This window comes from Geotrypetes seraphini, chromosome 5 (genome assembly GCF_902459505.1).
Source record: "Geotrypetes seraphini chromosome 5, aGeoSer1.1, whole genome shotgun sequence".
NCBI classification, from domain to species: Eukaryota; Metazoa; Chordata; class Amphibia; order Gymnophiona; family Dermophiidae; genus Geotrypetes; species Geotrypetes seraphini.
Window position 1 is genome coordinate 254,105,532 of NC_047088.1, and position 14,883 is coordinate 254,120,414.

Sequence of the window (14,883 nt, forward strand, 5' to 3'; positions counted from 1 at the left end):
AACTTGTCCCTCGTACCACCACTCTACAGTAGAAGGTAAGGCAATTTTCAAAGGGAATTTTTCCTGTAAACATTCATTTACCCATATAAATAGCTTTGAAAATAGCCCCATACATCTACTTGATCATAGAGCAAGTATCATGCTCATAACATTCTACTTCTAATCTAATTTATTTATTGCTTGCGAATGGTGGTAATCAAAGGGGTCAAGAGAAATTAACCATAGCTTGAATAACCTGGAATTTGATTAAATTAAAATTCATACCAGTCTGAAGAACAGTGGAGCAAAGAAATAGATATAATATCCTTTATCCATAAAGTTTCCTGTAAAAATGCATTTCTACAGTCAGACAATATACTTACATTAACTCTGAAAGCTTGTACAGTATTATCCAGAAGAAGAATGTTGCAAACCACCTCTGTATGTTGTCTATCTCGTGCCAGCTCTGATGCTCGTACATTGTAGGTTCTGCCAGCAGGCAATCGAAAACGTGCGGTCATTACTGTCCACACAAGGTCTTGAAAAAGAAAAGAAAAGGGAGAAATTAAACAATATGTCTTAGGTTTTTCAAGTGCAGTCACTGTAACTTCTAAGATACATGCTCATTTTGCAACAAATCTAATGAATACAACTTTTTAACTCTCCAAAGCTACTGAAACATTTATTATGCTATTTCAATTTTTTTAAAAAGTATTTAGCCTCATAACTTCTCTGACTGTAAAATTAAGCAGAAAAATTACATTTCAAAGAACCCACCCCAGATCAAACTCTCTCATCTATCCCACAACACCCAAACAGAATATACCCTGATAGCACGTGCCTACATGAACATCAGAGCCTTAGGGCCAAAAATTGAACATATAAGGGAATGGCTAGAAACGGAAAAGTTAGGATGCCTCTTCCTCACAGAAACCTGGCTAACCTCAGAAAATGACCCTCAGATAACAGAAGTCTGTCCGTAGGCTACAAAATACAGGTGGTTTGCACAGACAAAAACAAGGAGGAAGTCTAGCCATCATAGCCAAAAACAACCTAAATATAAGCATACTGGACAAAACATCCACCCTCCATATGGACCTACTAGCCTGCCAACTTTCGAGTGACACTCTAAAAGGAACCATGAACTGCCTTCTCTACTACATAACACCAGGGAAATGGAACACAGCAAAACCAGAATTTGAAGAATTTATATTCCGTAAGTCCCTAATATCTGCATGCAACCTGATCCTAGGAGATCTAAACTTGCATCTCGAAGATGAAACCTCCAAACAGGTAGAAAGCTTTTTTTCATTCCTCAAAGCCCTCTCCTACAAAATTCTAGATCCCCAACTCAACATGAAAAATTCTAGATCCCCAACTCAACATAGCAAAATTCTAGATCCCCAACTCAACATAGCAGCCTCCATGTCACAACAAATCACTCAATCAGAGATCCACACCTCAAATGGAATCTGGTCAGACTACTACATATAATACACCTTCAACATCAACTGGGCACATGAAAAAACCAAACAAAAAAAAACAAAGTCTAACCTACAAAACACATCAAAAGATCAACCCCTCTAGATTCTGGAATAAAGCAGACGCCATGATCCAAGATGGTAACCCCAAAGAGTTCATAGTCCACTGGCGCACACTAAGTATTACCATCCTGGACGATATGGTGCAACTTCAAACAAACAAAAAAATCTGCAGACGATCAGACAAATGGTTCGACAACGAACTACTCCCACTCAAAAGACAATGCAGACAACTCGAAAGAGAATGGAAGAAAAATAACCAACACCACACAAAAACAGCCTGGAGAGAACTAAACGAAAAAAGAAAGACATACTACACAAATCAGAAATCCAAGATACTAAAAAATTATTCAAATTACTAATTCACAGACACCAAACCCTACCTGACCACCAACACCCCCCCCCCCCATCAGCCACCCAACTAGCAGAATACTTTAGAAACAAAATTGCAATAGCCAGGAACACCTTCGCCGGAACCCCTAACCACCTAGACAAGATCATAACCCCCCTCCCCCTGGTGCAGTGAACCCCCTGGTCTGATTTCTCCAAAATACAATGGTCTGAGCTGAACAAACTACAAAAAAATACAGCCTTACACAGCATGCAACCTAGACCACTGCCCCCCCCCCCCTACCAGTTAAAAACATCCAGCCTGAAATTCTGCACCCATCTCATGCAGTGGATACAATCCATGCTTACAGAGGGCTAATTCCCACAGGATCTAAACGAAATCATCATCACCCCTATTTAAAAAGACCCAAAGGAAGCAACAGATCAACCTTCCAACTACAGACCAATAGCCTCAATAACTCTATATGTCAAGCTCATGGAAGGTAAGTGATAAAACACCTCACTGACTACTTAAAATCCCACAACATACTCCACCCATCACAATCAGGTTTCAGGACTGACTTCATCACAGAGACACTACTAGGCTCTCTCCTAGACACAGCACAAAAACATCTGAGCAAAGGAAAAAAAATGCTAATCATACAACTAGATCTCACTGCAGCATTTGATCTGGTTGATTACGACATACTACTACAAATATTGCAAACAATAGGAATCATAGGTAGGGTTCACACAAGGGTCCAAGGATTCCTACAATCCAGGAACTAACTACAGAGTAAAAACAAACAAAGAAAAATAAGAATCCTGGTACAACCCCTGTGGCGTACTGCAAGGATCCCCACTATCCCCAACATTCTTCAATCTCTACATAGCCTCACTCGGAACCTGCTTGGATCAACTAAGCATAACATCATACAACTATGCAGATGACATCACCATCCTCCTTCTCTTTGACCAACCAACCCCCAATGCAATAGACTCACTACACAAAACATCAGAAACAGTAACACAATGGATGAAAGATCACAAACTAAAATCCTACTTCTAGAAAATTCCAAAGCCCCAACCATAACAAACTTAGAAATAAACTTCATCTCCTACCCCTTACAACCCCACCTAAAACTTCTAGGGGTGATGCTAGACAGAGGCTGTACAATACAACTAGAAATCAACATAACAGTCCAGAATGCCTTCGCAGTCATGCGAAACCTAGGACATATTCGAAAATCTCTCGATAAAACAGAATTCAGACTCGTGTTTCAGGCCCAAATATTAGGACTCCTAGACTATTGCAACATCCTATATCTACTCTGCCCCACCACCACAATAAAACAACTACAAACAGTGCAAAACACAGACTGATCTACTCACTGAAGAAGTATGACCACATCACCACTGCCTACCTAGACACTCACTGGCTCCCAGTACAAGCACAAATACTTTTCAAATTCTACTGCATTCTTTACAAAGCAAGTTTTAAGTTTATTAGGTTTTTATATACTGCCTATCAAGATTATCTAAGCGGTTTACAATCAGGTACTCAAGTATGTTCCTTATTTGTCCTGGTGGGCTCACAATCTATCTAACGTACCTGAGGCTATGGAGGACTGAGTGACTTTCCCAGGGTCACAAGGAGTAGCGCGGAGTTTGAACCCACAATCCCAGGGTGCTGAAGCTGTAGCTCCAACCACTACGCCACACACTCCTCCTTAAATGGCAATGGACCAGCCTACTTAATCAATCGCCTAATTCGGAACAACTCATCCAGACCAAGGAGAACACAGATACCCTTCATCACCCCGCCAATAAAAGGCATACAGTGAAAGAAAATGCACGATGGGCTACTTGCCACGCAAACAGTGAAACTAAACAGCCACCTCTCCGATTTACCTCAGCACCAAACTACAAAACCTTAAGAAGAGAAATTAAAACCATGTTATTTAGGAAATTTATCAAGACAAGCTCATAATATAACCGGTTACCTCAATCTATCTCCAGACCCTAAATGTTCCAACCAAATAGCTATCTTGTAATCTTCTGGATATCACCAGAATCTCCTCTTATTGTAATCCGCAAGGTATTAGCAATTTATCAAGACAAGCTCATGATACAACTGGTTACCTCAATCTATCTCCAGACCCTAAACTGGGAGTGCCCACACTTTTTTGGCTTGCAAGCTACTTTTAAAATGACCAAGTCAAAATGAACTACCAACAATAAAATTTTAAAAAACACAAAGCACACTGTATGTAGAGAAAATGTTAATTATCATTTATATTGAGGATTTTCTTCTACACAAACAAATACCATGCAAATCATATGCATGCAATTTGTATGGAGTGGTCCCGTAAAAGAGAGAAGGATCTGTGCCTTGCCCTGCTCAGAAGAGCAATCACTAAACACAGCTTCTCCTCCAGACTACAGCTACTATTCTTTACCACTCTCACCACTGAGTCCTTTACACAGACATACCTGTGAATTAAAGAAGCCAAAATGCACCATGCGGTCTGCAAGCAGAAGAGAAAATATGATATTGTGTCACAATGTAAGTGTGCACTTTTCAGCTTGTTTATATTGGCTTTATAAAGACAACAAAACTTATGAATGGACTTGGCAAAGAGAAGATAATGAATGGGGGGGAGAGTTAGGGGGGAAGTATTAACTATTTTCATACAGTCAAACATTTCATATTTTATGTTCTTTGAGCTGCCCCCACTACTATTCCTCCAAGAAATTAAAAACATTTTTATTATCCTGTGCTTGTGCCATATCACTAATTTGTCACACTCTACTGCATTTAGTAAGGCTACTCAAAATCAAAATATCGAATCTGATATCTTTAATACAACCTTTAAGAATCCTAAAGGCTTTTTCGTGACAGACTTGGTAAGTGTATGACTTGTATAATTTTTTTGAAGATCATCAGATTGCCATTTGAGTAAATAACTCTATAATGACTCCATTCTTCATCAAGCCTCATTAATTTTCATGTGTATATGTCATTTACTCTTTGCTGTGCATATTTTTCAAAATATAACAACGTCAATAACCATTATTATTGTGTTGCATTTTTATGTTATTTATATAGCGGTAACTTAGCTTTTTCATTGCAGCGGCACCCCTTCCCACACAAATCGCATTTCACCCACTTCTTCAGGGTCGAGGTGCAACAAGCATTTGGTATTTAACCCGTCTGCCTCTGTATAAAAGATCTGGCTCAGATGTTCACTCCCTCCCGCCACTGCCATTGTACCCCGGATGACCCCCAGAGCGATGTCTCCTACCTCTGGCCAGCAGGCCCACCTCTACAAAATGGCAGGCCTTCCCCCTCCTTGTTGTATCCAGGGAGGAAATAAGATTCTGATTGGCCCAGATGCCCAAGGCCCCTCCTAAAGGGTTGCTTGACATCGGTGGCAGGAGGGGCATCCCTCCTGCAGATCTTCAATTTGGGGGTCTTCATTTTTTTTATTTGTGCATTTATTCCTTACATGAGCCAATCACTATTACCAGCGATCAGAACAAGCAAATTTAGCGACCCTCCACGACTCTCCGCCAACCTCATTTAAATGCACGTATTTTTAAGAATGACTTGCCTTTTTGAAATCATTACAACAGTAGCCACAATAGCAGCCATCAAAAATTTTACCTCCAACATTTGAGAATCTTCCCCTAAGAGCTACTACTGAAAAACAAAAGTTGTCAGCTAAATCTAAATAGTGCAAGTTGCGACTTGTAAGTAATCTGTACCACTATTTGTCTGGTAGTGACTTCAAGAAGGTCCTCCAATCAGTTGTGCTCTCAAGTCTAGATTATTCTGTTCTAGAATATTGCCTGAGTAAGACCTGGGCTTCAGTCTCTCTCTCTTATATTTTTAAGTTTTTAGTTCTATTTAGTTTTATTTTGTTGGTTTCTACTTTATTTTGTTCCTTTCATCTTCCTTATTCATAGTTTTACAGGGTTCTGTACTTTTTTCTTTTAATTTTCACTCGGGCAAGTCAGAAAACATCTTGGATAGGACGAGTTTGACAGTTATAGAATCACAGCCGTCTACTAACCTAAAGGCCTGGAATGGTTCATTTTCAGCAGAGGCCTTTCCTACCTGCGTGTGGTGACTGGAGATCGCTGTGGGGAGATCATTGCTGGAGGCGGGGCCAGTGGATGCATAGTGGGTTGCTGCTGGTGGTTGCCTAGGATGAGACGGCGTCTGCTCTCTCATTGGGGAGGAGCTGGTGGTGTCTCCAGATCCGTGGAGTGGGATCGTGCCTTGGACTCCTCCTCTCGGTTGTCCGATGGAGGCAGAGTGCTGTATTCTTCAGGATCTGCCCATGAGCATCCGCCGCCCACCGAGAGCAGTGCAGCCTGGCGCTGGATTGTTCTATCTCTGTGCATCTTCTGCCTGGAAGCGATGAGTCGGGGCTGCAGCAGCTGGAAAGCCCAACCTGATACCTGTCCCGTCTGGACTTTTGCCGTTGGGATTATTTAAAATATGCTGAGGAACAGAGCTGCTTCAGGAAATTGGACTTCTGCCAGACTTATTTGATTTTGTTTTTCAATTTTTTCTTCCAGTTTATGAATTATTTTAAATTTTATTCCATTGTTTTAGTCCATTGTTTTTACCCCTATTCTTTTTATTTTATTAACTGAATTCTATTGTTTAACGGTTCCTCCCTTCTATTCCTTTTTACATATTACTTTAATTCATTTAGATATCATTTACATAGATGATGCTCCTATCTGTAAAGTTAGGAATGTCTATGAAATATTCTACATACTTCTCTCCTCTCCTTCCTGTCCTCCATAGACCTCCCTACCCTCTTCTAGCCCCTTCCTCTGTAATGTCGCCTAGAGCAGTGTTTTTCAACCTTTTTTGGGCAAAGGCACACTTGTTTCATGAAAAAAAATCACGAGGCACACCACCATTAGAAAATGTTAAAAAATTTAACTCTGTGCCTATATTGACTATATATAAAGTAATTCTCTTGAATAGGAATCAAATAAACACAAAGAAAGTATTTTATAATTACTTTATTATGAAATATTAAGTAAACAGAATAGTGAAAAATTATAAAATACTTTATTCAGTGCGAAACCTGGGCCTGTTTGGCTGAACACAAAGCTGATATTCTGTCTGGAATCGAAGAAAGACACACACATAGCTCTTCGTCAACAGCTCTCAGTCTCTCTCTGTATTTGGTTTTTATAGCATACAAAAATAGACAAATATACCCTCCATCCTTTTTATTAAATCACAATAGCAGTTTTTAGCGCAGGGAGCTGCGCTGAATGCCCAGCACTGCTCTTGACGCTAATAGGCTCCCTGCGCTAAAAACCACTATTGCGGTTTAGTAAAAGGTGACCATATTGTAAAATATAGACAGCAGATATAAATTCAGAACTGTGCATAGTAAGTGAAGGGAAGTTTTCATCTCTGGGAATTTACCCAGTTAACTATTAAGTTATTTGGGCAAATTCCTTAGAAAACTGTGGTAATACTGCCTCCACTTTGCTAAATTTAAAATAAAATCATTTTTCCTACCTTGTCTGGTGATTTCTGGTTGCACTTTCTTCTTCTGACTGTGCATCCAATCTTTCTTCCCTTCTATCAGCCTGTATGCTTTCTCTCCTCCACACCTCATTCCCTCCCCCAACTTTTTCTTCCTCTCTCCCTGACCTTTCTTTCTTTTTTTCTGTTTCTCTTCTTTCCTTCTGTTTCCCTGCCTGCCCCCTTTCTTTCTTTCTCCCTGCCGTTCCCCAAGCCACTGCCGCTGCCATCGAGGAACAGGACCCACCAATGGATAACAGGCCCCAAAGCCGACGCCGACACATGCTCTCCCTAACGTCAATTCTGCAATCGGAGAGGAAGTTCCGCCCAGCCAGGCAGCGATTGGCTGGCCCGAACTTCCTCTCCGACTGCAGAATTGACGTTGGGGAGAAGAAGACTTATCGGCTCGATAGATTAGATCGCCAAGACAAAGTGAGTCCTGGGTGATCGACTCACTTTGCCTTGGCGAGCTACTGGCGCCCCTGCCTCGGGCCCCCTGTCAGCTCCGGGCCCCTGAATGCAGGACTGGTAGTACTGCCCTGATGGCGGCCCTGCGGCACACCAGGCAACATCTCGCGGCACACTAGTGTGCCGCGGAACAGCGGTTGAAAAACACTGGCCTAGAGCTTGTATAGGTATGTGCGACGCACAAATGGAAGAAATAAATAAAAAATTATTGCAATATAGTGCTTCTGGGCATTCCAACCACTGTATTAACAGCATTACAGGTAGCACAGAATTCTGTTATCCACACATTATTTAGGTTATCAATGTGCGATCGTGTCTCTGAGTTTTACATCAAGTTGTACTGGCTTAAGGTAGAGTACAAATTGCTGTTAACTTATTTAGTAATTCATAAATTGTCACCATGCTACCTGTCAGAGGTAATCGCATACCACACCACTCCTAAAGTGTTATGTTCTGCTGATAACGGTGATTTGGCTATACCATCTAGAAAGGAATTGCACTTGCAAGCCATGAGGGCTGCGACATTTTCATGTGCATGCCCAGTAGAGTGGAAAAAACTTCCAGGTTACGTGCGTCAGCAGGGGAGTCTCAGCACGTTTAACGTTTGTTGAGACATCACCTGTTCTGTCAGATGAAATATGGGTGCTAAGAGAGAAAATGTAGTTTTACGGCTCAAGTGTTTAAACCAGGGGTGCCCAAAAGGTCGATTGTGGGACCATCCCAGGCTCCGCAATCGACTCATGTTGCTTTTGCGTTCTGTTCTCCCTGCTTCCCCAATGCCAGGCCAGGCGTGTACAAGCATCGGGCCCACAGCCTTCCCCCCCCCCCCCAATGTCAATTCTGACGACAGAGATGAAGTTCCAGGCCAGTCAATCGCTGCCTGGCTGGCCCGGAACTTCCTCTCTAACATCAGAATCGACGTTTGGGGGAAAGGCTTGTGGGCCCGGCGTCGGGGAAGCAGGAAGAAATCGGCAGCGGTGGCTTGGGGGGAAAGAAAGAGGGCAAGGAGAGAGGAAGAAAAAGTTTGACTCATGGAGGGACAAAGAGAGATGGGGGAAGGGACGGAAGGAAGGAATATTGGATTTACAGTCAGAAGAAGGAAGTGCAACCAGAGACTCATGAAATCACCAGACAGAAAAGGTACGAAAAATGATTTTATTTTAAATTTAGTGATCAAAATGTGTCCGAATTTATATCTGCCGTCAATATAGCACAGTTACTTACTGCTGTCCCTGGATAACAGTTGTTATCCAGGGACAGCAGGCAGATATTCTCACACATGGGTGACATCACCGACGGAGCCCCGCAGCGGACAGCCTCGAAAGCAAACTTGCTTGAAGATCTCGAGCTTTCGAGTGCTACACCGCACATGTGCGCGTGCCTTCCCACCTGAACTAGGGGGCGCATCTCCTGTGAGGATCCTCAGTTCAGATACCTAGCCAAGAAGCCAAACAGGGGAGGTGGGAGGGTTGTGAGAATATCTGCCTGCTGTCCCTGGATAACAACTGTTACGGTAAGTAACTGTGCTTTATCCCAGGACAAGCAGGCAGCACATGGGTGATCTCCAAGCTAAGCAAACTGGGATGGAAGGAGTGTTGGCAATTTAAGAAAAAAGATTTTGCAAAACAGATTGGCCAAATTGGCCATCCCTCCTGGATAAAGTATCCAGACAGTAATGCAAGGTGAAAGTATGAACCGAGGACCAAGTGGCAGCCTTGCAGATTTCCTCAATAGGAGTTGATCTGAGGAAAGCTACAGACGCCGCCATGGCTCGAACTTTGTGGCCCGTCACTCGACCCTGCAGAGGAAGACCAGCCTGAGCATAGCAGAAAGAGATGCAAGCAGCCATCTAATTGGAGATGGTACGTTTTGAAATAGGGAGTCCCAACTTATTTGGATCAAAAGAGATGAAAAGTTGAGGAGATGTTCTGTGAGATTGAGTGCGTTGGAGGTAGAAGGCCAAGGCACGTTTGCAGTCCAAAGTATGAAGTGCCGCTTCTCCCTGGTGAGAATGAGGTTTAGGAAAAAATACTGGTAGAACAATAGATTGATTGATGTGAAATTCTGAAACCACTTTAGGTAAGAATTTAGGATGAGTACAGAGGACCACCTTGTCATGGTGAAAAACTGTGAAAGGTGGGTCCGAAACTAACGCTTGTAGCTCACTGACATGTCGAGCAGAAGTGAGGGCAATCAAGAATACAACTTTCCAAGTGAGATACTTGAGATGAACTTTGTCAAGTGGTTCAAATGGATGTTTCATCAGTTGAGCCAAAACAACATTAAGATCCCAAACCACTGGAGGCGGTCTAGGCGGTGGATGAAGATTAAAAAGTCCTTTCATAAAGCGGGAAACCATTGGATGTGCAGAGAGAGGTTTCCCTTCTAGAGGCTGATGAAAAGCAGCTATAGCACTAAGATGGACTCGAATAGATGAAGATTGAAGTCCAGAGTGTGACAGGTGAAGCAAATAATCCAGAACGGATGCTAAGGAGGAAGATATTGGTTGCAGCTGACGTGTGGAACACCAAGCAGAAAATCTCGTCCATTTCTGGCCGTAACATTGACGAGTTGACGGCTTTCTGGAAGCAAGTAAAATATCTTGAACTAGTGTTTTAGCCCGTTACATTAACGGGTGCTAGAGTATATGTCTGTCTGTCTGTTTTGTTTTTTTTTAATTTGTCTCTCTCTTCTTGGACGCTGTCATTCTTTCTGTCTGTGTCTTCCCCTGGCCCCCTGTCTGTCTATCTTTATTTCTAACTCTATCCTCTTTCCTCAATCCTGCATGTGGCCTTTTTTCTTTCTCCTCCCCACTTCCTTCCAATGTCTGCTCCCCCTGTCCTCCACACTTCCATTCGGTGTGTCTCCCTCTCTCTACCCCTTCCATCTACTGTTCACCCTCTGTCTTGCCCCTCTCTTCTTTTTCCATCCAGTGTCCGCCCTCTCTCTCTCTGTTCCATATGGCCTCTCTCCTTCCTTCCAAGCCATTCTCTCCCCCTCTGCTCCCTTTCCTCATTTAACTACTTCATTGGTCAGCAGCAGCATTCACAATTCATTGCTGTTGCTGGCTTCAGGTCTTTCTCTCTGGCCGGTACTGTCTTCATGAAAACAGGAAGTAGGCAGGACTGGCCAGAGAGGAAGGCCCGAAGCCAACAACAGCAGAGAATTGTAAACGCTGCTGTTGCTTGAAGCACCCGAGGCAGACGCTTCTCTCCCAGCGAGATGACTTTAATATCAAACCTCCCTCCAGCGTTGGCAGCCGCAGCACGCTAAACAGGCTGCTTTGGGCTTTCTCCTGCCGTTGAGTCTCTCTGTCGCATCATTGATGATGTCATCAGTGACGCGGCAGAGGGACTGAACTGCAGGAGAAAGCCTGAAGCAGCCTGTTTAGCGTGCTGCGGCTGCCAACGCTGGAGGGAGGTTTGTGCCGGTATGTGCAGAACCGATATGTCCCTACCCCTCCAGTAGTGTGCAGCACTTTGAGCGGCGCATCCTCCCACGATCCTGGATCGGCCACACGCTTGTGCTGGGGACTCGTACAGTCCAGTCCTTCCGGCGAGTGTAGGGAAGTGCTGGGGATTCGCGCATGCGCACTCATGCGGCCACGGAACTACTGATCATGGAAGCACACAAATAGGAGTGCGCATGCGCAAGTTAGCCTTTTATTATATAGGATAGGCTGAGAAAAAAGAGAAGAGTGTTATGTAGACAGGTACCAAGCTGTCAAGTGTAGAGACTGCAGGTTGGGATGAAGTAAGGACCCTTGACTCTGAGTGAGCAGAGAAGGAAAAACTGGCAGAAGTAGAGGCTCCCTGGTGCTGAGTTGAAGTAGAAGGGAGTACCAAGGTTGTCTGGGCCAACGAGGAGCTATCAGAATCATGGTGGTGTGTTCTGATTTTAGTTTGACAAGAGTCCTGAGAATCAGAGGAAATGGAGGAAAGGCATAAAGAAACTGAGCCTTCCAGTCCAGGAGAAACGCATCCACCTCGAGACATTGAGAAGTGTAAATGCGGGAACAAAACAGAGGCAGTTTGAAGTTGAGGGGGGACGCAAACAGATCTATCTGGGGGGTCCCCCAGCGGACAAAGATTTGACGAAGCGTGGGAGAATTGAGTGTCCATTTGTGAGGCTGTAGAAGACGACTCAATTTGTCCGCTAAACAGTTGCATTGACTTTGAATGTAGACAGCTCTGAGAAAGATGTTGTGAAGAATTGCCCAATGCCACAGTTTCAGAGCTTCCTGACAAAGGGAGTGAGATCCCGTCCCTCCCTGTTTGTTGACATAATACATGGCCACTTGATTGTCTGTCCGAACAAGCACTACCATGTCGTGGAGGAGATGCTGAAAGGTTTTGAGAACATAGAAGATCGCTCTGAGTTCCAACAGATTGATATGACACTGACGGTCTGTTGAAGTCCATAGACCCTGAGTACGGAGACCGTCGACATGGGCTCCCCAGGCGTAGGCGGAAGTTATCGGTTGTGAGAACCTTCTGATGAGGAAGATGGTGGAACAGCAATCCTCTGGAAAGATTGGAAGAGAGCATCCACCAACGGAGAGACTTCTGCAATAAAGGAGTTATTGTGATGAGTTGAGATGGTGGATCCGTGGCTTGTTGCCATTGTGATGCCAGTGTCCATTGAGGAATGCGAAGGTGAAGTCTGGCAAAAGGCGTCACATGAACTGTAGAAGCCATGTGACCGAGCAGAACCATCATTTGCCGTGCAGAAATGGATGGAAGACGAGAGATCTGATGACAAAGGCGAATGAGGGTATCCTGACGTGGCTGCGGAAGGTATGCTCTCAGGTGTACAGTGTTCAAAGTTGCTCCAATGAACTGGAGAGATTGAGATGGAGTTAACTGAGACTTTGGAAAATTGATCTGGATCCCCAGACTTTGGAGGAACGTAATAGTCTGTTGGGTCGCTGCAATAACCCCTGGCAGAGAAGGGGCTTTGATTAGCCAGTCGTCGAGGTATGGAAATACTTGAAGACCTTGGGATCAAAGAGCTACAGCTACTACCACCAGACATTTTGTGAATACTCTGGGGGATGAGGCCAAACCGAAAGGAAGAACTCTGTACTGCAAATGGAGGTTCCCCACTTTGAATCGGAGGTACTTGCGAAAAGATGGATGAATGGGGATACGAGTATAAGCCTCCTTGAGGTCCAGCGAGCACATCCAATCTCCCTGATCCATCAGGGAATACAAGGTTGGTAAAGAGAGCATTCAAAACTTCTCTTTGACTAGGTATTTGTTGAGAGCTCTGAGGTCCAGAATAGGTCGCAAATCCCCCGTCTTCTTTGGAACTAGAAAATAGCGGGAATAGAATCCCAAGTTCCGCTGGGAAAGAGAAATCTCCTCTACAGCTCGAAGGCGAAGGAGAGCTTGAGCTTCGTGAAGAAGAAGGGGACGTTGCGACTGATTTGAAGGACACTCTCTTGGAGGGTGATCTGGAGGCTCCTGAAGTAAACGAAGAGAGTATCCCTCTCGTAGGATGGTTAGAACCCAGAGATCGGAGGTGATATGATCCCACTGATGATAAAAAGCGGACAGGCGACCCCCCTATGGGCAGAGAAGAATTCTGAAACTGGGAGATTGGAATGCTCAGGTTGAGAACGTCAAAAAGACTGAGCTGGCTTGGTAGCAGCAGGAGTTTGAGACTTTTGCTGACGTTGTTGTTGCTGAGGACGACGAGGTGGAGGCCTGGAAAAAGCAGGAGTCGTTTTCTGTGGGTAACGACATGGAGTCTGTTTAAATGCTCTAGCTGGTGCAGGTTTAGATTTAGGGCAGGGGTGTCCAATGTCGGTCCTCGAGGGCCGCAATCCAGTCAGGTTTTCAGGATTTCCCCAATGAATACGCATGAGATCTATGTGCATGCACTGCTTTCAATGCATATTCATTGGGGAAATCCTGAAAACCCGACTGGATTGCGGCCCTCGAGGACCGACATTGGACACCCCTGATTTAGGGCGAATGAGAGAAGCAAAAGAGCATTCATGTTCTGAGAGACGCTTAGTGGCTGCTTCAATAGAGTTGTCAAACAACTCATTGCCCTGACAAGGTAGATTTGCCAAACGATCCTGGAGGTTGGGATCCATGTCAACAATGCGTAGCCAGGTCAGTCTACGCATGGCTACAGCAAAAGCCGAGACTTGGGAAGACAATTCAAAGGCATCATATGAGGCTTGTAACATGAAGAGTCTTAGAGTCTGGAGGATGAGTTTGAATTCCGAAAGACGAGGTTTGGAAATATCCGGATAAAAAGAAGGTAACAATTTCAGGAAATGGTTGAAATAATTGGTGAAAACATAATTATAGTTAAGAATTCAATTTGCCATCATGGAATTCTGGTATAAACGACAACCAAACTTATCCATAGTACGCCCCTCTCTACCTGGAGGTACTGCAGCATAGATCTTTGAAGGATGGGCTTTCTTCAAAGAGGATTCCACCACCAAGGATTGATGGGAGAGTTGGGACTTCTCAAACCCTTTACAGGGAACCGTGCGATAACGGGATTCCAGCTTAGATGGAATAGCAGTGATGGAATAAGGTGTCTCCATATTACGAATGAAAGTCTGTTTGAGGACCGGAGTCATAGGTAATCGTAAAGACTCTTTAGGAGGATGAGGAAGTTCCATGTCTGCCAAATATTCAGGAGTATATTTGGAGTCTGAATGAAGGTCCAGGTTGAGAGCTTGTCCCATGTCAAACACAAATTTGGCAAATGAAGTAGACTTTGAATCAAAGGCCGCATCAGGAGAAGGACTACGAGACTGTGGAACTGCTGAGTAGGAAGGAGAAGCCTCCCTCGAGTATTGAGAGACTGGTTCAGATTCTAGATGTATGGTCAGAGAAGAAGCTGCACTGTGGGGAGGAGTGAGAGAATGTTTCCTCTTTAGGCTTCGTGATGGAGAAGTACCTGGTGTTCGAGGCACTGAATGAGTGGAAGCCTGAGGAGAAGTGTCTCGGCGAGCCGGCTTCAAAGGAGGTGTCT

At 44.1% G+C, this 14,883-nt stretch overlaps 1 protein-coding gene across 7 annotated transcripts in view; it reads right to left on the minus strand.

Moving 5' to 3' along the window:
* Nucleotides 1-14,883, minus strand: part of PTPN4 (protein tyrosine phosphatase non-receptor type 4) — a 272,694-nt gene that overhangs the window by 252,542 nt on the left and 5,269 nt on the right. For 5 of the 7 annotated variants that reach the window (XM_033945428.1, XM_033945424.1, XM_033945426.1 and 2 more), the window contains exon 2: nt 363-517. In XM_033945428.1, the coding sequence (XP_033801319.1) occupies nt 363-500 (138 nt within the window). In that variant the 5' untranslated portion in view covers nt 501-517. Of the gene's footprint in view, nt 1-362; nt 518-4,343; nt 4,379-14,883 lie in introns of those variants that run through there. The other 2 variants (XM_033945423.1, XM_033945429.1) reach the window with 2 other exon arrangements.